The 22901-nt window shown below is 46.5% G+C and overlaps 10 protein-coding genes and 1 non-coding gene; 6 read left to right on the plus strand and 5 right to left on the minus strand.

The window, feature by feature from the left end:
* Nucleotides 1-33: 33 nt before the first annotated feature.
* On the minus strand, nucleotides 34-1997 carry FFUJ_11607 (uncharacterized protein; the record flags this gene model as incomplete). XM_023570524.1 has 7 exons in its annotated part: nucleotides 34-225; nucleotides 280-513; nucleotides 561-770; nucleotides 829-1068; nucleotides 1119-1295; nucleotides 1342-1669; nucleotides 1720-1997. 7 exons carry the CDS (start codon nucleotides 1995-1997, stop codon nucleotides 34-36), a joined length of 1659 nt encoding a protein of 552 aa, XP_023437625.1.
* A 556-nt stretch (nucleotides 1998-2553) lies between these two features.
* On the plus strand, nucleotides 2554-3776 carry FFUJ_11608 (uncharacterized protein; the record flags this gene model as incomplete). XM_023570525.1 has 2 exons in its annotated part: nucleotides 2554-2903; nucleotides 3308-3776. The coding sequence occupies 2 exons, from the start codon at nucleotides 2554-2556 to the stop codon at nucleotides 3774-3776; spliced, it is 819 nt and encodes a 272-aa protein (XP_023437626.1).
* Nucleotides 3777-4001: 225 nt separating this feature from the next.
* FFUJ_scaffold13.rrna2 lies at nucleotides 4002-4117 on the plus strand. Its single transcript, XR_002792859.1, has one exon. It is a non-coding gene; the product is annotated as a ribosomal RNA (ribosomal RNA).
* Nucleotides 4118-4948: 831 nt separating this feature from the next.
* On the plus strand, nucleotides 4949-5555 carry FFUJ_11609 (uncharacterized protein; the record flags this gene model as incomplete). XM_023570526.1 has 2 exons in its annotated part: nucleotides 4949-5390; nucleotides 5440-5555. 2 exons carry the CDS (start codon nucleotides 4949-4951, stop codon nucleotides 5553-5555), a joined length of 558 nt encoding a protein of 185 aa, XP_023437627.1.
* A 778-nt stretch (nucleotides 5556-6333) lies between these two features.
* FFUJ_11610 (uncharacterized protein) lies at nucleotides 6334-6864 on the minus strand (the record flags this gene model as incomplete). The annotated part of the gene is made up of 1 exon (XM_023570527.1): nucleotides 6334-6864. One exon carries the CDS (start codon nucleotides 6862-6864, stop codon nucleotides 6334-6336), a length of 531 nt encoding a protein of 176 aa, XP_023437628.1.
* Nucleotides 6865-7291: 427 nt separating this feature from the next.
* Nucleotides 7292-8923, minus strand: FFUJ_11611 (uncharacterized protein; the record flags this gene model as incomplete). XM_023570528.1 has 5 exons in its annotated part: nucleotides 7292-7376; nucleotides 7423-7504; nucleotides 7557-8351; nucleotides 8400-8671; nucleotides 8721-8923. The coding sequence occupies 5 exons, from the start codon at nucleotides 8921-8923 to the stop codon at nucleotides 7292-7294; spliced, it is 1437 nt and encodes a 478-aa protein (XP_023437629.1).
* Nucleotides 8924-11126: 2203 nt separating this feature from the next.
* Nucleotides 11127-12778, plus strand: FFUJ_11612 (probable cytochrome P450 55A2; the record flags this gene model as incomplete). XM_023570531.1 has 8 exons in its annotated part: nucleotides 11127-11393; nucleotides 11445-11551; nucleotides 11604-11763; nucleotides 11814-11926; nucleotides 11978-12161; nucleotides 12211-12351; nucleotides 12424-12613; nucleotides 12666-12778. 8 exons carry the CDS (start codon nucleotides 11127-11129, stop codon nucleotides 12776-12778), a joined length of 1275 nt encoding a protein of 424 aa, XP_023437630.1.
* Nucleotides 12779-13093: 315 nt separating this feature from the next.
* FFUJ_11613 (uncharacterized protein) lies at nucleotides 13094-14210 on the minus strand (the record flags this gene model as incomplete). XM_023570532.1 has 3 exons in its annotated part: nucleotides 13094-13469; nucleotides 13518-13949; nucleotides 14002-14210. The coding sequence occupies 3 exons, from the start codon at nucleotides 14208-14210 to the stop codon at nucleotides 13094-13096; spliced, it is 1017 nt and encodes a 338-aa protein (XP_023437631.1).
* A 3819-nt stretch (nucleotides 14211-18029) lies between these two features.
* On the plus strand, nucleotides 18030-18518 carry FFUJ_11614 (uncharacterized protein; the record flags this gene model as incomplete). Its single annotated transcript, XM_023570533.1, has 1 exon — nucleotides 18030-18518. One exon carries the CDS (start codon nucleotides 18030-18032, stop codon nucleotides 18516-18518), a length of 489 nt encoding a protein of 162 aa, XP_023437632.1.
* Nucleotides 18519-18756: 238 nt separating this feature from the next.
* Nucleotides 18757-19103, minus strand: FFUJ_11615 (uncharacterized protein; the record flags this gene model as incomplete). XM_023570534.1 has 2 exons in its annotated part: nucleotides 18757-18933; nucleotides 18981-19103. The coding sequence occupies 2 exons, from the start codon at nucleotides 19101-19103 to the stop codon at nucleotides 18757-18759; spliced, it is 300 nt and encodes a 99-aa protein (XP_023437633.1).
* Nucleotides 19104-20116: 1013 nt separating this feature from the next.
* FFUJ_11616 (QDE3-like protein) lies at nucleotides 20117-22739 on the plus strand (the record flags this gene model as incomplete). XM_023570535.1 has 9 exons in its annotated part: nucleotides 20117-20485; nucleotides 20543-20875; nucleotides 20925-20958; nucleotides 21006-21147; nucleotides 21195-21306; nucleotides 21360-21485; nucleotides 21536-21578; nucleotides 21626-22644; nucleotides 22692-22739. 9 exons carry the CDS (start codon nucleotides 20117-20119, stop codon nucleotides 22737-22739), a joined length of 2226 nt encoding a protein of 741 aa, XP_023437634.1.
* Nucleotides 22740-22901: the final 162 nt, after the last annotated feature.

The following is a 22901-nucleotide window of genomic DNA, read 5'->3' on the forward strand; positions in this document are numbered from 1 at the left end:
CTACTCAACATTGCCCTGTTAAACTTCATTTCCTCAGGCGAGGGACTTTGCCAAAAGACTCTCATCTGCTTCAGTTCGTAGGCCCTTCTGAGAAGCTATCTTAGAGTTCTCAACGCCAGAAGAAATGGCCGCGGCAATCTCAGGAGAGATAGAAGGTAGCGTCTGCTTCTTCTCGTTGGTCTCAGACACCCTGGTCTCCATGTTTCCTATGGTCTTCGATTGTCCCTGTAGGAATGTCAGCTTTATGGAAGGGGCCAGGAATTTCATGTTAGTCCTTACATCTTTCGCTTTCCTCGAAATTTCATCAATGGCCCTCCTGGAAAATTCCTGCGTCTCATTTGCTTTCCTGCTGATCATTCTTGAGTCCATCCCCATGCCAGCGAAAGATAACAGCTCATCTACCATGCGCAGCATAGGTAAGATGCTCATTTGCGACAGACGGGCCCACATTGAAGTGGAATCTGCAAAGGTCGAGAAGTAGGATCGGATGATCGTGGTGCTGTTGAAGATGCACTAGATGAATAGTCAGAACAGTTCATTATATAGCAAGGTTGACTCACACTTCGTTGAAAGTCCAGCATAGAATATGGCCCAACACTGTCTCCATCGTTGCCAGCCTTGATGGCCTCAACATATGGGTTGACATACTTCTCCGTGACAAATCTAATGGCTACCGGGATGGCATTGAAGAATCGTACGAGATTCACAATCTCTGTCTTGATCTCCACCATCGTCGCAATCGCCTGGACCAGGATTCCCTTGATTGCATTCTAAGATAGTTTGTTAGCCAGTAGCTCACATACCGGTATCACATCGTCAAATTCATACCATCTCCAGGCTTGAGTTCTTGAGACGTTCCAGCTTGGCGTTAACCTGGTTAAGTCTTCCTTGATGCTCAGCAACAATCCCAGTGGAGTTTTGGTAGGTCTCTCGTGTGGCAGTCAGTGCTTCAGACGCTATATGTAGCCCTATCTTGACCGATTCGAGGACTGCCTGAGCTTGGGCGGTCTTTGCTTGAACCTGTGCTGCTTCGGTAGCTGAGGTATCGCGTTGACTTGGCACTGCGCTCTGTTTAATTGTCATCAATTATCAGTCGAAAGTTGTTCAAAGAAGTGTACCCTGCTCCCAATCGATCCCTGGAAAGACTTGGCCGTGGCGTTCATTGTAATCACGGTCGCGTAGTTACTCAGAAAGTCTCTCTGCCAAGATTTGACCGTCTCAGAGTCTTTACTGGGTGCTGTATATCCAATAGACTTGCCAGCTTGTTCTAATTCGGCCGCAATCCCATTTCCAATCTAAAACGAATCAGTCAGATGTTCGACGTATTGAGAGTGACCTTACCCTGCAAGCCGAATCCAATGCTGATCTGTACTGTTGGCTAGGTCCCGAACTAGAGGCTAAAGAGCCGAAAGACTTCTGCGAATGGGCAAACATCTTCGCGGCAAAGGTCGTGGCCTGGCCAGCCTTGTCCCAAGCAATGCCATCGGTGGTGCCAACAAATGCAGTGCTGAGCAGCTCCCAGTAGATCAGATCCCGGACGACCTGGCTGTAGGCAGGATCATTCGAATCCTTAGGCTTACTTGCACTTGGGGTAGGCATGACTTGGTTCAGAGCGGTGCTCAAGCTGTCTGTCAGCTTTTCGACAACCTGCCGGCCCACGGCGTCCCAGCTAAACATATTAGTTGAAGTCTTGCAAGGTTGGGCAGTCGCAGTACTAACTCTTTGGGGGATCCATCAGAAGCTCTCTTGAATGCCTCGGTCGCGGCTTCCAAGCACTTCTCCAATTGACGAGTAGAAATATTCTGTTGATAGTCAATCGACACCCCAGCGACCGCTAACTCAATATCCTTCAAGACTTGTTGGTCTTCTGAAGTTGGTTCTGCTGTAACACAGGCCTGGTGGAGCTCAGAGGCATGGTTAATCCAGTCTCCAAACTTGCCGTCTATCTCCTTGGAGGAATTCAAACAGTCCGAAGATACATGATTCCAAGTTTCCATCTCCCGTCTAAGCAGTCTTTTAGCACCTTCAGGGTCGGAGAGTGCTTCAAGGATATTCTCAAACTAGGAAAAGTCAGGGAGATGAGTCTAGATTTCTCTTCACACTTAATGTCCCATTGAAGGCCCCAGAAAGTATATTAATTTTGCCTATCTGCTTTTCGGTCTCCATGAAGGCAAATCGGCCTAGGTCGATACATTTCGAGAGGTTGGCCTGGAGCCTGAAACCGGCAAAGTCGCTGAGCCGAGTTAACTTTCGTCCTATACCATGTACTGTCAGAGTATTTCACATACCTCAGGTACGATGCTGGGCGTCAGATGCGGAATTGGCGAATACCTTCATCATTCATTGTCTGCTCGGCCTCTTCACTCACGCATATGGTCTTAGTTCAGCAAGTCGGTAGCCTCAACAAGATTGCAAGGACAAGCATAAAGCTAGAACCAATCCCCAACCTATTTACGAATTCGCTCCTAAACTCACCCCTCTTACGCTGATCATTATTTACTCATCTATCTCAATTTTCTATTCATCATGTCTTTTGCGTCATCTTGAGAATCTATGCTGGCTCAGGCTGGCCTTGGTGGTCTCCAGTTTGCTCAAGCAATACCCGCTATGCAAGCAAACGCGGTCTTCGCGGCTGCTGGAGGGCCCTTCCAAGATCTGGTTCGGAGGCTCGAGGTCTTCAAGCAGAAGGTCGCTATGCAAGATGCCTTTCTCCGATCTGGTGTCAAGGAGAACCTATCCAAGTCCATCAATCGCCTTGAGGTAGCACTACTTCAGCTGTACAAGCTTGCCGTCTTCATCCGTGGGGCGCCTGGTGGTGATGGCATGCAAAAGATGATGATCCTTGTCAGTGCTCTCGAGCCTTTTCAGACTGTCAAGCTGCCTCTCAGACTGGTTTCGATCAGGTCAATAGCATCTATACACAGGTGATTAAGCTAAGTTAGCACTGAATTCGCGATACTGATTAGTTCAGGCCGCGTCTTTGCATGCGGAAGAATTCCTGCAGTTGCAGCGGGAAATCGAGCGTGTGTTAGAGCAAACTAAGATGGACTGGGAGAACGGCCGGCGTCAGTTGGAGCAATATGAACATGATGTTGAAAGGTGTTCCCGCCAGCTGGAGGATGCTTCTAATGCTCTCCGTTAAGCACACGACAACGTGCCTGACATCGGCAACGACATTGGGAAGGCGTTCTTTGTAAGACCGATTAATGTGCCAAGCGAGCCAGCACTAATACATATTACAATTATTGGGTCCGGCCTGGGGTGAGATGGAGAATAATCAGCGGAGAGTTGAAGAAGCCAGAAACAGAGTGAATGCTGCGCAGGATCAACTTCAGAATTCCCACCGCGCTCTCATGCAGGTTGTAAACCAACAGAACGAACTCAACACTAGGCGCGCCGCCATTGAACAAGTGGCTCAACAGCTTCCTGTCCTACAAGCAACAGCTGATGCGCTTAACAAACAGTCCGCTGCACTCCTGGCTGGATTCACTGAGCTCAGGGAGAAGGCCACACAGTTAGCTCTCGTCATGAACGATATGAGGAATGGAGCCAGAGGCACGGGTGCCCAATCGTGGGATAAGGATAGGTTTGCTGAGGGCATCCTCAGACTTTGCCAGATGGCACTTATTGACGGTCGTGTTTGCGACGAGGTCGAGACCATCACCACTGAGATCTCCAGTGGATACTCTGGTCAGTTACCAGGCAGTGTTGCCGACCTCTTGACTAAGGTTGGACAGTTTGCTAGGGATGTAGCTCAGAAGAGTATTTCTGGGTAACGGATGATCGAGAACATGTATAGTGACCGTGTTGTTACTTAGCTTTTACCTTAACATAAGGATAATATCTACTTATAGTAGCTATATAAGTTCAGTTCACTACCTACAGAGCGGCCTGTTTCCCACAACCTTGACTGGGAAGTAATTAAATGGGGCCAAAGGTCAATCTCAAGATAGGCAGAGACTGTTGATTATAGACTTGTTTGCTGGCAGTCCTTAGCACATACGACCATACCTACAGGAAAATACGGGATCCCGTCCGCTCTCCCATAGTCAAGCCTGTAAGGGGCGGATTAGTAGTTGGGTCGGTGACGACCAGCGAATCCCCGCTGTTGTATGTTTTGTATTTTTGATAAATCTCCCTGGAAATATTTTGTGTTATCTTGTTTTTGCTGCTTGCTGTAGCATACGAACAGTCTGTGATTGGTTGGTCAGCCTGCCTGGATGATCAGGCTATGGACATGGACTTGTGCTGGCAGATTAAAAATCCCAGACTGCTCCTTTTACTGCTATATGTAAAAGCCATTAAGATAATTCTACATTATGAAATAGAATAAAGAGGGTCTTTTTTCTTTTCATGCATTCTTAGAATTGTCAGTTTGCCTCAAACCCTGTTTTACTTAATATCTGGTTTGAGCGGAGTAGATGTAATGTTTCCTCGCGCTTTGACCACGCATGATCTGACAGGTTATTTCTGTGTTTTCAGCCTCGACCAACATCAACAGGGACATACCTCGTTTAACGAAACCTAGAGCTTTTTGGCAGTTTTCAGCAAGTCAATCCAACCTCTTGTGGTCTTCCAACCATGAATCAAGGTCATACATGATATTAGAGCATCGATCATCGCACCTACCAACCTGCCATTCATCTTTGATACCATATGCGTGTCCAGGATGTTGTAGCTATTAGTAGCAAAGATACCTGTCCAGGTAGTTGATAAGTACCGAGGGGGCCGAGATAACCGTGCCGTAGTATCCGAGTTCACAACCAACACGAACAAAATCAGCTCAGATATGCAACTAACCAGTCGCTGCCTAAAGTCAACATGTGCGCCTGAGTGATTCTTAACAAGTTCAAAATTCTCACGTTTCAATCGTCATCTCGACAAAGCAACACAGAAATCGTGTGCAATTATCCTTGAATCCGCTGGGCAACTCAACTCTGCATAAAAAATGGTTCCTGCCTTCGTTAAAGCCCTTTTACTTCTGGCTCTCGGCAACAGCTTTGGCTATGCCGACACCTTCAATTACGGCGATAGGGACGGCAACCTATTCCTCGACCTTTCGATATCGGAAGCCGAAAGCAATCGCCGAGAATGGGGGCTCGTCGAGCCTTGGACCAGTGACTACATTTCAGCCCTTCAAGAGAATAGATACGGCGACGCTATCTGGGCGCGATATCAGATGTTTGGCGATACTTCGAATGGCACCTTTTTAGAGTATCCCCAATGGACGGTCCGCGAAGCAATCGAGGAAGACGCTATTGGATACAGACTTCATGCCCGAGATAATTGGAAGTATGCCATGACTGTCTACGCCAATTCAAGCAAGGACACACAAAGTGATATCCTTGACCTTATGTTCGACGTCAACCGCAGGAGCTACTATCGTCTCTGTAAGTTGGGCAACCTCACTCTACGGTGTTTTACTCACAAGGTGTATAGTTAGAGACCAGTATCGATTGCATAAGCGTTTCCAACAAAGCGAACACGTCCTTCCGAATTGCGACTGCTGGAAGACTGCCCAGGATGAGGTTGACTCTGTTTTAGAGCTCAAGTAGTTGGCTTTTGATTCAGCTTTGGTTCGAGATGCAAAGTATTATAAAGAGACATGGAAATTAGGGCTTCGACTCTCGTGCTCAGAATTCGCTCTTTTACCGTGCTCCAATTATGGCGGGGCTTTGTGTATGCACCCCAAGACCAGTCTGACAGCGTGGTCAAACAGCAAGATAGTTGTAAACATTGACACAATTCACGCAGACTCCTAACTTTGCTCTTGTCTTCTTCATCCAATAATTCACGATGCATTGGCGTAGTCGATATTTTGCTATATCTCAAGATTAGACTAGACATCAGTGTTTTCGACTCTAAGCCATTGGGTATAACATGACTGAAGAAATGCTTCGGATAGCCTTGAGTGGAACAGACAAATTGTCTATGGCCTGTTTTAAAACCACGATATATCTGGTCATACTGGAGCTCATCCGACTCTATGCATCAGCGCATATGGCTACCACTTCAGGCAAGGTTCCAGAACTGCGATATTTTGTCGTCTGATACCAACCCGTTGGTCACATCATGCAAGGCAGGGGTTGTAGTTATCCGGATATCTTATCAGAAACGACCCAGGCGGTCACTCAGCAAATCATATTCCTTAAATCTGTTACCAATTCATGGTGTCAATTGAGTACTTCAGATCTTACGATAGGATGAGAGTTCACATTCAACCCACCAAGTCCACCGCTCTATAGATTGTATCTTATATTCGCTTTTTTTTTTTATAAGGCTAATACACTGTTGCACACATATCTAAAATCAATGACGCACTCTTTTTCTCCACTAAAACGTTGGGTCCTCTTCCTTGATAGGCTTCAAATCACCCTGGCCCTTGAACACCTCCACAATCTTAGCCTGCTCCGTCAAAATAAATCTATCAGTCTGCTTTCCAATGTTCGCCAGCTCTTTCCACCTGTTGAAATCCGACGGATTTCTCTTATCGCCATGGGCTTCAATAGGATGCTCCCAATGGCCCTTTGAGAAACCCAACATGCCGCTGATTGTCTTGTTGGTGATGTCGTAAACAAGAGAAACAATCGTTCCAGTCTCTTCGAGCCAGTTAATTTGCCATAGCTCCCCTGGTCGAATGCATTGGTATGCTACGGTTTGATAATTGATACGGCCAGCCATCGGGCCACCATGAATGGCGTAGACGGCTCGGTCGTCGGAGAAGAACCAGATTTCATAACGCCATTTCTCTGGGTTTCCTTCTGCGTCTGTGGCGTCGTAGTCGTAGATAAGATGAGTGTTGAGGATATCCTTCTCAAAGGTTGGATGAAGGGGAGTGTTTGTCTGATATCGTGGCAGAGACATGATCAATAATATGAAAGCCTTTTAATGAGGATTTTGAGAACTTGGAGTAATTACAGAAGACAATATGGGACATGTCTTGACCGCTGCCAAGTATTTATACTCTGCAAGATCGCCTCGCTTAAGTGGCTTGATCTCTTGGTACGACGGAATGCAATCGTAACATCATCCATCCCTTCGGGAAACGGGACAGTAATTCCCCACTAAAAGTGTCAGCCGGATCAATAGGAAGCAAGGATCAGTTTGCTAACGTGTATATCCGAGCCGAGAATCGATCTCAAGACTAGATCCATTACAAACTCAATTCATATCGTATGATGTCACCACGGGACTAGCCAAAGCATCCACAAAGCCACCGCAGATACCGCCATCGACCTCGGTCTGATGATGTCGGCAGTGAGAGTCGGTAGCACAGAATAACCTCATAAATTTAGCCGTGTGCACTATCCTCGACGTCTCGTACAAGACGGAACGTTACCCATGGCCAGAGATATTTCTTCTGCCACCAGTTGAGGCTGTGAATATTAGCAGGTTCTAGCATTTCAGTATTGGGCAACTCACAAGCTCTTTCGGCCTGCAATGCGAGGATGCAGGGCCCAGCTTCCTCCAACCACGGCCAGATGCTTCTCATCCATGAAGTCGGCTGGACTGTGTCAGAAAAGAATGACGTAGAAACCTCTTGGGGAGGGATCGACAAGACTCATCACTATATCCGGGATAAATATCCATTGCCTTGAATCCTGGTTGCGGAGCGAATAAAGTCCCCGTCCACTCAGCCGCACCTCCAGTATCGCCCAGTCCGCAAAGATCACCCTTGTGAGTGATGCCCATTGGATGAAAATTCTGAAACCCAGAATTGGTCTCCGATAAGTCAACAAATATGGCCTTTGGATTGGTATGGAATTGATGGTTCACTTTGCTGCCCGGAGCTTCACGACAACGCTCAACATACTCGTGGATGCTCCGTAATTCGTGGAGCGTTGGTAAGCGAGCACCAGCCCATTGAGAGTATCTCTCTACCTCGTCGAAAGAGGCCATCACAGGCCAATCAAGTGCCTGCGACAAGGGTACAGGTCCCCAGACAGTCTTGATACTGTGACGAGCAACGAACGTGGTGTAATCTTCATCACTTCGGGCATCGTGCGTCTTGCTCCAGGTTGCGGGGATCTGAAGCTTGTTCACGTTTACAAGGTACTTAGCATACTCGCCGTTAATGACCGGTCGACCTTGTGCCTCGATTTGTGGAACAGTGATATCGTACGGCTCGCGCTCATTGTCCCACGCAAAGAATCTGTTTGGCCCTTCATTCCTCTCAGGATCATGGTACCCAATGGTGAAAGTCTGCTGGGGCACCTTGATCCATGGATTCTGAAGGCGTCGTGAAGCAGCTGCTTTTGCGAGCTTTGCGAAGTCTGGCCTGGGCAGATCTGGAGGGGGAAGGATATTGGGACTTTGAATAGTCATGAACAGGAACGTCTCAGCATGGAGACCTACAACATTTCAGCCACAAAACCATCAGCTGGCGAAAACATACATACCTTCATGCTCGAAACCTACCCAGAGCGCTCGTCCAAGACCGCGATCTGTGTAGGGCCTTTCAGTTTGATAAAGCGATGTGATTCGCTCTTTCACACGCTCTCGATATACTAGAATGTCCCCAAGGCATGGGAAGACGTCTGGGAGTTTGCTGTGGTCATGGCATTTGGAAGGATCATCAACGTCAGGATCTATGCCGCGCTCAAAAATCTGATGATAATATGCTGGTTCAGTAGGCTTGCTGTTCTTTGCTCGCGCAAGATGAATGTCCTCACTAGATCCAGTATTAGCCAAGGTTTGAGATGAAATAATGGATGTCTGACAAGGTTGGAATATGGCCAAGATAGAACAGCAACGGGTTCCGCAGAGGAATTGGTTGCTCCATCAACGCATCTGGCAGCATCATATTGGTCGTGACGAGATCCCAGACACTCCACAATTGTTTCCATTCAGCCAGCGAAGGCACCGGGGCTGGAGCATACTGTTCTGGTTGCAGAAGGAAAGCGTATGGATTCTTAGATTCCATTGTGCCTCTGAATTCTGTGGCTACTGCAAAGATTAGATGAACTAAGTAAGAGGTCCGACGATGCGTAGTGATACGTTGAGCTCTCGGGCCCTCGGCCTGGCCTGGTAGTAGCAACGTCATCATCCACCAAGCTCCCCAGCAACCGCTCCGCCGTGAAGCTAAGACACGGCTTGTTCTATCTTCCCATATCTGGATTGGCCTAGCGTTCTGGAGACTCAACATAGTTATCTAGATCATGAGGCTTCCCATAGGCCCTCCAGTAGTCAGTACCCATACTGATGTTGGGTAAGTGATAGGGCTCAGTATAGGGATCGTGGTCTCATTGGGCGGTCAAATGCGTGTTGTATACAAGGCAAATGCGATTGAATGCTTCTCAGATGTCATTCGTCGATCAGCTTGTCGATAACAAATTGCTGGGAAATTACTGTGAGACATCATGACTGCAACTGGATCTACTGGACGTTAGTTGCCGATCAATCGCCATCTTATCCGGATAAGACCTCCGATATCTTCAATGCTCAATGCCGGATAAAACCCAACAACTCATCAAGTACTTTCTATCTCACGGGCCTTGAAGCAATATTGTTAATGTAAGGCCCAACAGGCGCTCCCTCAACATATCAGACGCCGACTACTAACAGGCTTCCTTCCATGCAAGACTCGACGGACACCTGTGTCAACTGTTGAGCGTGGCCTTCATCTGCCTATTGGAGTGCCAATCAGTCAATATTGGAAATGACTGTTGTTTCAATGACTTTAAACTGGCCCATCATCTCAACCCCGAGTGGTTGAGGCATATATATCGGCCGCTTGTTGCGTCCTTACAACCCATAGTCAGCGTAGGTATCTCTTGAGGTTCGAATCTGCGTCCTAAAACTCACACAATCGACGCTTGTTGCAAAGCCAGGATAACGGAACTCCTCGATAAAATTTCTTATATAAATCATTCGTTTCGGCATTTCTGATTCGTTTGAGGAGATTAAAGGCCAGTGCGAGCCATGCTAAACATGGTTTTCATGTAGTATGAGTGCCATATTCAAGCCCTTACACTGAGAGAAAGAGTCGCCCAGGGTCGCGAAGCAGAAGAGCGACTCAATAGAGTTACCTTTAGGGAGCAGTAAGACTGGAGACTTAAAGATAGGATGTAATAAACATAATAAAGAGTCCCCTTAGCGTGGGCTAGATTTACCTAAGAGATTTTGTCACTTCGGATTAAGATCCTAGGTTTTCTTGTCTCCCTTAGGTTGCCTACCTTATTCATATTTCATTTTTAACGATCTCCGATGCGGCGAAACTATACAGAGCAGGTAACGTATCAATTTGCGAAGAACGACGCGTTGTCGTATTCGGGCTAAGGTCTAGGCTCGGGTTGACATTCGGGCATACTACCCTCTGTAAACGGCCATCGTGACAAAGAGTCGGAACACGCAGGAAGAAGTGATTTTGTTTCCGTACTCTTCCTTATATTCAATCACCAACTCGCGATGTCTAGTAATACGGAGAAGGCGGAACAAGGCAAATTCCAGCCAGATGCATATATGACGTGGGTTGACTAAGAGTCGAATCATGTGGCTGCTTATAGCACTATGAATATATTCCTAGTGGGTGGGATGCTTTTTGATGACAGATCATGGAATCATATCATTTTGTCGTAGGTATTTAAAGGCTGCGTTTGCGCATCTCCGCGGGAATCAGCATCTCCAAGGAATGACAGGCTTCGTCCTCGGATCATGGAATTTTCTTACCCAATTTTACAAATACAACATGAAGGGACAAAACAAGTTTGATTGAGAGGAAAGTGTGGAATTGTATCTAAAGTAACTCATACTTCAACAACTGGAGCAAAGAGGATTTTGGTTAAGTTTTACTGCGAATAAAGTCCATAAAGTAGGAAGATGCTCAACGTCTGTGCGTGGCCGTGAACTCCCGAGCAGTACGACCATCAATGCATCGACAAGTAATAATGCCGATATTTGTAACACCCACTACAAACCTGACAATCCGACTCGTCAGCTGGATTGCCAATGCAGCGGAAATGCCATCGTCAAGCATAAGCCGAGACAGATCGGAACTTGATTGGAAATCAATTGCATCTCGTGATCTCATCGAATACGGATGAATATGGAATACTTCTATACCCATACTCCACATCGATTCCAACAAATATAACCCTCCAGTATCTCTCATCGTTATTCCCATCGCCATGGCTACTACAAAGCTTCAATTCGCACTCCGCAACAAAAGAGCACTCTTCAGTTTACAGCGTTTCAACAGAACCTACACCATGGCAACTGACGCACCGAGCTTCCCTTTCTCACGCGCCTCTGGCCCCGAGCCACCCGCCGAGTTTGCCAAACTTCGAGCTACGAATCCTGTTTCTCAAGTCAAGCTTTTTGATGGCTCTCTCGCCTGGCTCGTCACTAAGCACAAAGATGTCTGCTTTGTGGCTACTTCTGACAAGCTCTCCAAGGTATGATCTGATATGATCTGATGGACCCTGCTGGTCCTAACCTGACTCAAGGTCCGCACTCGCCAAGGCTTTCCTGAACTTAGCGCCGGTGGAAAGCAAGCAGCCAAGGCAAAGCCGACATTTGTCGACATGGACCCCCCAGAGCACATGCATCAGAGGTAAGCACCTTATTATCCTTGCTTTCTGGGAGCAGACTGACACAGATTGAAGGAGCATGGTAGAACCGACGTTTACCCCAGAAGCTGTCAAGAATTTGCAACCTTACATCCAGAAGACGGTCGATGATCTACTGGAGCAGATGAAGCAGAAGGGATGTGCCAATAGTCCAGTTGATCTTGTGAAGGAGTTTGCACTCCCTGTTCCTTCTTATGTAAGTCACGGCAGACCATTCTTGAAAGGACAAGCCTCACATCGATCTAGATTATCTATACACTTCTCGGTGTTCCTTTCAATGATCTCGAGTATCTTACGCATCAGAACGCCATTCGCACAAATGGTAGCTCCACTGCCCGAGAAGCGTCTGCCGCCAACCAGTAGGTCCAACTGAGAACCATCTGAGCATGTTCAGGCCTGACAATCAATAGGGAACTCCTTGACTACCTTGCAACTCTTGTCGAGCAGCGTCTATTAGAGCCAAAGGATGATATCATTAGCAAGCTGTGCACTGAGCAAGTCAAGCCTGGAACTATCGACAAGTCGGACGCTGTCCAGATTGCTTTCTTACTTCTCGTCGCCGGCAACGCAACTATGGTGAACATGATTGCACTGGTATGTGGTTTTGTTCATCTGTCTGCCGTACATTTACTGACAAATTCAGGGCGTCGCTACTCTAGCTCAGCACCCTGATCAGCTAGCGCAACTCAAGGCCAACCCGTCCCTTGCGCCTCAGTTTGTCGAGGAGCTCTGTCGCTACCACACTGCTTCTGCACTAGCCATCAAGCGTACTGCCAAGGAGGATGTCATGATAGGTGACAAGGCAAGTACTATACTCATGTGACTGGAAGATCCAGTCTGACTGACCCCATGCCAGCTCATCCGTGCAAATGAAGGCATCATTGCATCCAACCAGTCAGCCAACAGAGACGAGGAAGTCTTTGATAATCCTGATGAGTTCAACATGAATCGCAAGTGGCCTGCTCAAGATCCTCTCGGCTTTGGCTTCGGTGATCACCGATGTATCGCAGAGCATCTTGCAAAGGCTGAACTCACAACTGTGTTCTGTATGTATACATATCGTCAACCTTTGAGATGACTATGACTAACGTACTGCAGCAACACTATATCAGAAGTTCCCGGATCTCAAGGTCGCAGTTCCATTGGGAAAGATCAACTACACGCCTTTGAACAGGGATGTCGGAATCGTGGACCTGCCTGTCACTTTCTGAAGATGTCCGGAGCAGTAGATGTAACCGTTTTCTTATATAGTTTTGATTAGCACCCGAATAAATTATCTCAGCTCTACTCACCTTGGCGTGTGAACCGTGGTTGACACGATCCCTTTTACCTCAAATGGCATTAATATTTAAACGGCTTCACTGTAGCAATGCGAGATGAATCAACGAATCCTAATGTTGATGTAGTAGTGAATCTACGGCGTATTCACATCATCTTATTATAACGGGCTAAACACTAGCTCCTTAGTTACTAACATTCGAGATCCTATAAAATTGCGATATCGGTAGCCAGCCTCCGCCACTTAATTAAAAGGTCCGATCACTCTCTCCATCTCCCACTACCACTGTGGTTTCAACAGTTTTGGTGATACCATGCGGTTCCGGGAATGTCGCTAGATGAACTTGTGATCCATTGTTTCCCTCGTTGCTCTCTAGGTCTTTACCATCTTTACCCATTCTACTCATGATGTTGCTTCCGCGGGTAGGGACAGGTGGACCGGTGGTTACCACTACACGGGACGTCAGACCATAATTTGTTGGGTTTGACTTGTCCCGACTGCTAGAATACCATCCCTCTCCCTGACTACGAGAGGTACCTCGAACGACCTTGGAGATTAGGTTTGCCATGAGAAGTTCTATGTAGAGCTTGACGATATATGCAAGAGGGGCAAATTGGACGTATCTGCTCAAATATTAGAAAAGGTCTGCCCCTCGTGCGTAATAGACTTACAGATAAGGATCTGGTAGACTGAGGAATCCCAGAAGAAGGACGTCCATCGATGTCGAGATAAACACCATTCCAGCGTTGAAATTGAACAATCTCCAGTATTTATTCAGGCCATCGGCAATCAGACGATACCGCACCAGGTACAAGAAGTACATGTTGAGTGCCAGGTCGATGATGAGGAAGAACGTCTTCTCACACTTCTCGAATATCATATTGGTATGCTTCTGCGAAGTTGTAGCAGTGTCGAGGTGTGCAACGGTGAAGATGTAGCAGACAGCGCCATTGACAAACAGAATGCAGACCACGAGCCCCCACTTCAGGTGTCTCGCTCGGCGTCGGTTCGTCATGATCAAGGACACTCGGTTGGCGATGATCTGAGGGAGTAGTTGCGTCTGGATCGACCAAAGGATGACGGTAGCGAGGAGAAAGCCCAGGCTGTTGGATGATAAGAAAGAAAGACGGCGAGAGGGGATAGCAGGGTACTCACTTTCTAGGTATGATGCCATTGAGGTAGAGGAATGTGATGAGAGCAAAGACGAAATTGACCACAGCCTCGGTCCAGATCATGTAGAGGTACGCATTGTGAAGGCTGTGAGTACGCTTGTAGATGGCTCTGGTCTGTGATACGGCCTTTGCAAACGTGAAGATGAAGACGCCGAGGAATAGCCCATAGTAAACTGATGCCAGATCAATCATGCTGGGCAGTTGAGAAGACAAATGATGGAAGAATTCCAGGGTCGGGATACGACATGATGGGAACTATATACCTGCAGCTCTCTTTAGGGAGCCAGCTACGGGTAGTTTTCGTATCGTGCATGAGTCCAATCTAAACTGGCTTTGCTAACGTCTGTACCAAACATGCAGCAAAGCTCAGCTGTTCACCCTGTTTCTCGGTAGATGATGATTGTCACCGCTAAGGAGCAGAGTCAGAGCACTAGCCGAGAGTAAACGGTGGCTTGAAGATCTACGAGCGCTAGCCCTCAAGATGGGAAGTGCTTAGGAGCAATGCCGGCGACACTCCACATAATTGACTTTACCAAGCATGAATGGGCCGTGAAGAACCCCGGATTGTTGAAGAACCTGGAAACGAGTGTCGTCGGTAATCTCTGCGAGTCAGCAAGACATCTTCAAGGTCTAGGATATGGTCCCCGACTCCCCGTCGATGATCAACAGGGAGCTTGCGATACGTAATAACTGACAAAGATAAACTACAGGGAATTCGCGATTGGCGCATGCTGTAAAGATCAGTGCAGGGACAAGGCGCTTCCACCAACGCTGGAATTACAGACAATGCGTGGCTTGAACATCGCCCCATTATTAGCTGAAGTTTCGCCCGACTCGAATTCAATTTCCATTAGCTTGAAACAATAAACGCCTCTCCAGTTGCTATACTAATAATTGCCGGCTCAACGCTGAGGGTACCGCGACGCACAGGCACTTCCTGAAACCCCAGTCCGGCGACCAAGACGCTAACACGGAGTTTAAACCTCAAGGCAATACGAAGCAATTATAGGGCTGTCTACAGTGGGGGGCAAAAAGTATAAAGACCCCCTAAGTAGCTCCTCCCTAACTAGCCTAATTAAGACTGCATTTTTAACGCTACTTTTTTATATACATCACAATACTAAAAAACAGATTGCAATGCCATACAGTAAAGAGCTTTTGCCTTTATTATAGTCTTAAATATGCAAATTAAAGAGATAAGGTTATTCCTACCGTTAAATTTAGAAGCAGTTTCTCTATATTCCCCTTAAAATAATTAAAATAATATACTGCTATAAGATATAATAAAAAGAGGAAAATTTTTCTCTGCCTTAATTAGGCATACTATATAAGCTTATAAAAAAGCAATAAAATTAAATTTATAATGCCATTATAATTAATCTATATATAACTATATAAAATTTACTTAATTCTATTAATAATATAATTAAATTACAGTCTCTTTAATACCTTTTATATAAGATAAATAAAAGAAAATAAATACAGAAAAAACAAATTGCTTTAATGCTACTATAGGCTTGCAAGAGGCTTTAATAGGCTATAATATATTAAGGCATTAATTAAAGGTATATAAAATAAAGTAATAAATATATAATATACTACAGTTAAGGCTTAAGACCTATTTAGATCTTTTTATTGCCTTATAAAGCTCTTTATATATAAGATATAAAGGAGGTAAGGAGGTAAGGCGCCATTTAGTAGATATTTTAGGCTACTTTTAGTTATAATTTTTATATACTATTAGTGCCTCTTATTAATAATATTAATGCTATTAGTATATATTATCTTTATTTCTATATCTTACTTTAGTTTCTTTAAGCTAACAATATCTTTATATATAATAATATATCTATATATACTGCCTAAATTATTAAAGCCTTCCTAAAAGAGCTTTAAGTTAAGCTAATAACTTAGCTGCTATATTTGCCTAATTTAAACCCTATAGAGAATCTATAGGCACTAATAAAGGCAGAGATATATTAGTTATATCTAGAACTAACTTATATAGAGGATATAATTACTATATAATATGCCTTAATCTTAACTGCAATAAAAGCTTAAAATAGTCTTTAAAATATAGTATTAAAGAACCTTTACGATATAATACTAAACTGCATTACAGCTATAATTACCGTAAAGGGTTAGTATATAAAGTATTAAGCCTATTTACAGTTACTTTAAAAGGTCAAAAATATAAGCTTAAAGCGGCATCGCAATAATCTCCTATTCCAGTTAGATGCCCCTTTTAGTACCTTAAGGGGTCTTCATACTTTTTGCCCCCCACTGTATCAGTCCATATAACCCTCTGATCTGGTGCGACTTGCCTGAGCTATGTTGGATCGCGCCGGGAGCACTTCCGTCAGATGGAACTATCGATCTTGATCATCACGGCATTTTGTATCCCCGAAGGTCAGTGCGAACAAGATCCTGTTGGGCAATGCGAGAACGCGGATAGATTCAGCATCAACCCTACCATATCTTTGATCAATTGAATGGTCTTCGCCATAAATACCTGGATAGTACGACCCTACTCCAATTTTCAGGCTTCTCAAGGATATTTACACCAACTCTGTAACAGCAACTTGGCCCGTCGCGAAGTCTCTTAAACAACTATCGCAACTGCCGGTTCCACATCACTGTACTGCACCGTTGGTCAAACAACGATGCCTTCTCATACTCGTATAACTGCGCAATCATATTTCTTACGACATGTGATGGCGCGGTCTCGCAAGCTTGTCTCAATGAGTAGCCCTGTCAATCCATGGCTCACATGCTTTCTTAGCACGCAGCCGTCGCCCTTAGCCTCGGAAACACTCCAGGGGTTCGTGATTTTGTCTGTGCTGACCTGCAGAACTCGGTGCCGCTATCGTATCCCAGCAAATTAGAGGCTTTTAGGCAGACGCAATTGTATCTTGGGGATCGGCGAACGGGGATTGTTCCTGGGCGGCTGTTCAGTGCGGAAGTGCAATATCTGCTTAACGCATTGTTCGAGACTAGAGGTGTAGCGCGCACGAATGAATCTCACCCTCGGAGTAAGGTGTTGCCATTTCTCCATGATAAGGGGCTTCATGATACGATACTGGGTTTCGAGGTTTCGCTTAACGCCCCAGCCTTGTATATACGGTAGAGAGTTCGTCGAAACTTGGTGACGAGTATTACAGTCATTCCATGAACCGACCTCTTACTCGTATCGCGCTAATGTTCTTATATCACTTCTCAGAGGGGAAGCTTAGCGAGATGGTTTTCTTCGTTTTAAAAAGCCCATTCCCTTGGCACAGCGTCCTCAAACAGAGCTCGGCCACTAGCTCTACTCTTCTTCGTGTCTAAGACCAGTTCAGGGAAAGACCCAGCTTGAGGTAGAGATAGGTAACAAATATGCATTCTAAATAAATACAGGGCCTTTATCTGGCAGATAAGAAGCTTCTCCAAACCCAGCCAGGGGATTCTCGGTCAGAACAAAACTCACAGCAATTTACTCAAGGCTCAAGAATCTTCCGAAAGCTGCATTCATGGACTGATACTTTTTGCTCTTGGCACACAGGTCACTTAGGACTTTTGCTTTGGTGCATTTCAAGATGATATAGCTATATCTTAAGTACCATCTGATTGTGCGGCTACAGCTTAGATAGAACCCTCGTGGGATCACTTCCCGCCAGCCATAGCCCGAATAAAGCAATTTTCTACGAGAAATTTACAAGATTTGTCTCAAAATTTCCTCGTGTTATTGACCTAAGCGTCCAACACTGAGACACTGCGACCATGCTCACATAGCGCCGTTGACGGCGCTTCTTTTGGTGCGGAGTCCACCCACCAAGCTAATATTAGCGATTTACACAGAATATGCATCAACAAGAGCGGATCGCCAAGTCAACCTCCTACGTCACTGTCGTGATCGTCATCTCTTCAATCGCAAATCCTATTCTACCATCTCTTCTGTCAAAGTCACGCAATCCAATACCTTGTCACGAATCTATCTGAACAAATCACATTTGTGTCAACAGCTCAATCATCATGGCAGCTGATATTACCACCACGACTGTCATCACGGCATTTCCCCTCCTCTTCGGAGTAACCGGCACGAGCATTGGAATCTACAGCTTCGTGTCTCCCTACAATGCCATGCGCCTCTTTGGTCTTCACGCTCCAGCTACTGAGAAGACCTCTTCGTCTCAGTCCGAAGCTTTCCAGAAATCTCTCATCTACGCGACTGGACTACGAAACATCGGTACAGGTCTCAGCACTCTTGGTCTCTATGCGTTCTGGCAATTCTCCCCGATCTGTCAAGTGAGCCCGTTGGCTGCGGCGGTTACGAAGAAGTGCATGGGAATCTGCTTCATGCTCGGTACCTTTGTCGGAGTTGGCGATGCTGTTATTGTGCGGCAGTTTGCGAATAAGGAGTATGTTCAAGGAGAGGCAGAAGAGAAGGCTGTCAGTGCCAGCATTAGCCATGGTATCACGGCAGTAGTCATTCTGGCAACTGGCCTCTTTTTGTATTTGTAGGTCAATGGGGTTGCATGGTTGTCAAACCTCATATGCTGTTGAACCAGGACTTCACATCACCCATGTATAACATCTCGACTCATATTTTATTAATCTCACCTACAAGCTTTAGCATGTCGCAAGCAAAGAATTAGGAAATTGCAATAAAATTAGTTTCTCCCTACGTTTATACACCTCATTACCTCCCCGTGATGTTGAGCATCTTGCGAAATACCAGACCGCAAACCCAGTCACCACTTCAGTGCCTGTCGTTCGAATCGACTTTGTCTCCAGTATCATGGATAGCATTGGGAATGGCTCTCTTGACCCCTTCAGGCAAACTTTCCTGCACCTTTTGTGGTAACAGGGATGCCTCCCCGCCCTTCGCATATGAGATGCCGCCAGATGAGCCAGGCGTAGACTCAGTGGGGTGAATCTGAAACGTTAGACACAATCATTTTGGACTGCTTGTAAAACACGTACAGATTCAGGAAGAGCATGTTCAAGACTCTTGGGCATTTGTCGCTGAACACCTTCAGAGAGCTTTGAGGGAGCTGTGGCGTGAGACATGCCCTGGCCACGCTCGTTCTGCGCATAACCCGACATTTTCAAGGTTGGCAATAATTGATTGGCAGAAGTAAAGAATAAGGTATCTTTCTGTTTGCCTGGCGAGAGATGAGACTCTTGGCGTTTAGACGGCTGTTCTTATATCTGTATGTTGAAGGACGAGTAGTTAAATGACAACACCACGGATGTTCATGTAAGGATGGCGTTGAGATTCTGGATAATAAAATAAGAATTATGAGATCGCAACCTTTAGATTACCTTTTCTCGGACTGTCATGATCGTCTCATCCTATCAATGTCATGGCTTAGCATCTATGACGTAGCGTTTTCATGCTTCCCCACAGTGTGTAGCCATTGGGAACGAGAAACGTTGTCGATCAAATTGGGGCTTTTGATGCGCGACTGAGGAGGATAAATGTTCCAGGAATTTCAATCCTTTGCGTGTGAAAAGGTGGTGTTGTGTTATGCTGGACCGACGTGTCTTGGTGCGAAAAAGATTAGTAGGCAGACTTTTATCGTACTCTCATCTCATCTCAACACAAGACAATAGACACAATCTCTGATCAACTCGACTATGCTCTTCTTTTATCACCAAATTCAGATTAAGAAAAAAAAAAAAAAAAAAAAAAAAAATTGCATTATCACGGGGTCACCTCGACTCGAGCGATAAGAAAAGGGACGAGAAAATTGAAAGAAAGCGGCGATGTAGGGTGCGGGCATTTGGCTGAGAAATTAATGGAGCAGGTGAGATAAATTCATCTCCAAAGTAAGCACAAGCTGTGACACCTCAAGCTAGCGCCCTATCGTCTATTTCTGTCATGGGGCAAAGAGTAACTGCCCCACCCTACCTTCCTCGCAAACAATGGGCCACGTGATCAGGCGTCACCGCGTAACTCTCAGCACGCGTCCCCTGAGGCACCTCTGGAGTTAATTGCCACCAATTACCAAGACTTCTCTCAGCATCACGAGTCGCCTGTTCACAATCTTGTATCACGCGACATTGTTTCAGAAGTTCTGTTTCTATTATTTCATCCGGGCGTATCGGATCACAGAATGGACCTATCCGACGAGGACTTCGACTCTGGAGACGCTCTCTTTGACGATGTTGATGAAAATGACCTCATTTTTGACGAACTCGAAGAGGCGGGACTGATGAATCCCATCAAGAAGCATAGCAGAGACAAGGAGAATGATGTTCAAGATCAAGCACCTGCTAAAAAGGCGCGACATGGGCCCCTCGGTAGTTCCAATGGCCGACTTGGCGAGACACAACGAATTCAGCTTGCGCGAAAGCTGTTGGCCGACAAATTTGGCTACAAAGAGTTTCGCCATGAGCAAGAGGCTACAATCGCCAGACTTCTCGATGGAGAGAATGCACTTGCGGTCTTTCCGACAGGCGCCGGAAAGTCACTTTGCTACCAGGTTCGTTTCAACTCTCTTGTCCCAACATCAGCCGATTTCCCATACTGACACAAGCAGATCCCTGCCATCGCGTTTCCAGAAATGGACCGCCAGACCAAAGAACGACAGACCAATGACTCGGGTATCACTATCGTCGTTTCGCCTCTCATTGCTCTGATGAAGGACCAGGTTGATGCACTCAAGCGGAGAGGCATCGCAGCAGAGTGCATGGACTCCACGAAAAGCTGGGATGAAATTCAGAAGGTCAACAAGGATCTGCGAGAGGGACAGCTACGTCTACTGTATTGCGCTCCCGAGCGCCTCAACAACGAAGGTTTCGTTGAGACGATGAAGCGGGTCAAGGGAGGAGTTAGAATGATTGGCGTGGACGAAGCCCACTGCATCTCAGAGGTATGTCCCTCCTCCGTTGACTGTACCACATTTTCTGACCTTGATACAGTGGGGACATTCTTTTCGCCCTGACTATCTGAAGGGTTTGTATCATTGCACCAGCTGAATGACCCACGCTGACTCAAGATAGTTGCCCGGTTCGTTCAGGAGATCAAGGCCGAGCGAGTCATCTGCCTGACAGCCACCGCTACACCACCTGTCATCAAAGACATCTGCCAAGCCTTCGACATTTCCGACGAGGGTGTTTTCAGAACATCAGTGTACCGCCCCAAGTAGGTTCTTACGCTACATACCCTGAGAATTTCACTGACACCCCCAGTCTTCGACTCGAAGCCGAGGCTGTTAAGGCCAAGGACGACAAGTATGAGCTCCTGTTCAAGTTCTTGAAAACGCACCCGGGCTCGACACTCATCTATACGACTCTCCAAAAGGTTGCTCAGTCCTTGTACCCGACTGTGATTTCCAACGCTGATACTTCACATAGCAAGCCGAAGAACTGGCGGCGCATCTCTCGAAGCAGGGGGTCCCCGCCGCCCACTTCCACGCCGGTATGAAAGTTGATGAGAAGAGACTGATTCAAGATGATTTCATGAGCTCCAGAATCCAAACGGTGGGCTTGTCTGGATCCGAGGCTGGAACACAGTACTGACAACGGCCTAGGTAGTTGCAACCATTGCATTTGGCATGGGTATCGACAAGTCAGGTTGGTTGACGCGGTCGCCTCTATGATCATATGACTGACGAGTGCAGATATCCGAAACATCATCCACTGGGATATCCCGAGTACCGTCGAGGAGTACTGCCAACAAGTCGGTCGTGCCGGTCGTGACGGCAAGCCAAGCTATTGCATGCTCTACCTCTGCCGAGAAGACTTTTGGATCAAAGAGAACTTTGCGCGTGGAGACCTACCGTCCCGCAACTCGTTGCGCAACCTCCTCAAGGAAATATTCGATGGCGATGTTGTCAAACTGCCGCCCGGCGAAACTTTCAAAGTCAGTCACTACCACCAGTCATCGCAATTCGACATCCGCATGAGTCCTCTGAGTGTCATCTACGCTGCGCTGGAGGTCAGGTTCAATCTCATCCGCGCGACAACGCCAGAGTACAGTTCTTACAAGTTCGAAGCACATGGACAATACTACCCCCGTCTCAAGAGCATGAACACTCCAGAAAGCAAGGCTATTCTGAAGCACGCCAAGAAGGCCAAAAAGTTCCACTTGATTGACCCAACGAAGGTCGCCAACGACGAGGGTTTACGGCGGAACGAGATCATCAACCTCCTCAATGATCTCAACAACAGCGGAGCTATCGTCCTCACAGTCGGAGGAGTCGAGCAGAAGTACAAAGTGATGGGCAAGCTACCAAAGACAGACACAGCAATCGACGATCTCACAGACAAGCTCTACGACGACCTTAAGAGGCGCGAGAAGCAGGCTCTCCATAGACTTAAAGATGTCATCAATTTCGTCACAACCTCTAAATGCTTCGGCCTCTCCATCGCACAGCATTTCGGCATGGATCTTCCAGAGAATAAGAAGAAGTGCGGGCACTGCACGTTCTGTCTCGGAGGCACAGCCGTGAAGCTGCCGCCGTCGTCGCCCAAGCAGGTCGACCGAGCAGCGATCAACAAGGTACTGATATCAACAGACATCCGAGACGATGCTCGATTTCTGGCGAGGATTGCGTTTGGGATAAAGAGCCCGCGTGTTGGCAAGTTGAAGCTGGACAGGTCTCCAGCGTTCATGTCAATGGCAGATCACGATTTCGATGTACGTGCGACTGTCCCTGGTGACGAATGATACTGACAATTCGACAGGCAATTTTGAAGGAGTTCAAGAAGGCTTGTCACGAAAAGGACGAATGATGAGTGTTGTAACTTCGCTGCTTCAGTCTGTAATCTCATGGCGCTACCCGGGACGGTGTTATTTGTAAGTGGTGTTAACTGGAATCGATCAGGCTACTTAAATGATGGAAAAATGGGAATCTTGGGGCTTTGACGATATCGGGACGCATTGTACATAATGTG

This window comes from Fusarium fujikuroi, chromosome FFUJ_chr11, assembly GCF_900079805.1.
Source record: "Fusarium fujikuroi IMI 58289 draft genome, chromosome FFUJ_chr11".
NCBI lineage: Eukaryota > Fungi > Ascomycota > Sordariomycetes > Hypocreales > Nectriaceae > Fusarium > Fusarium fujikuroi.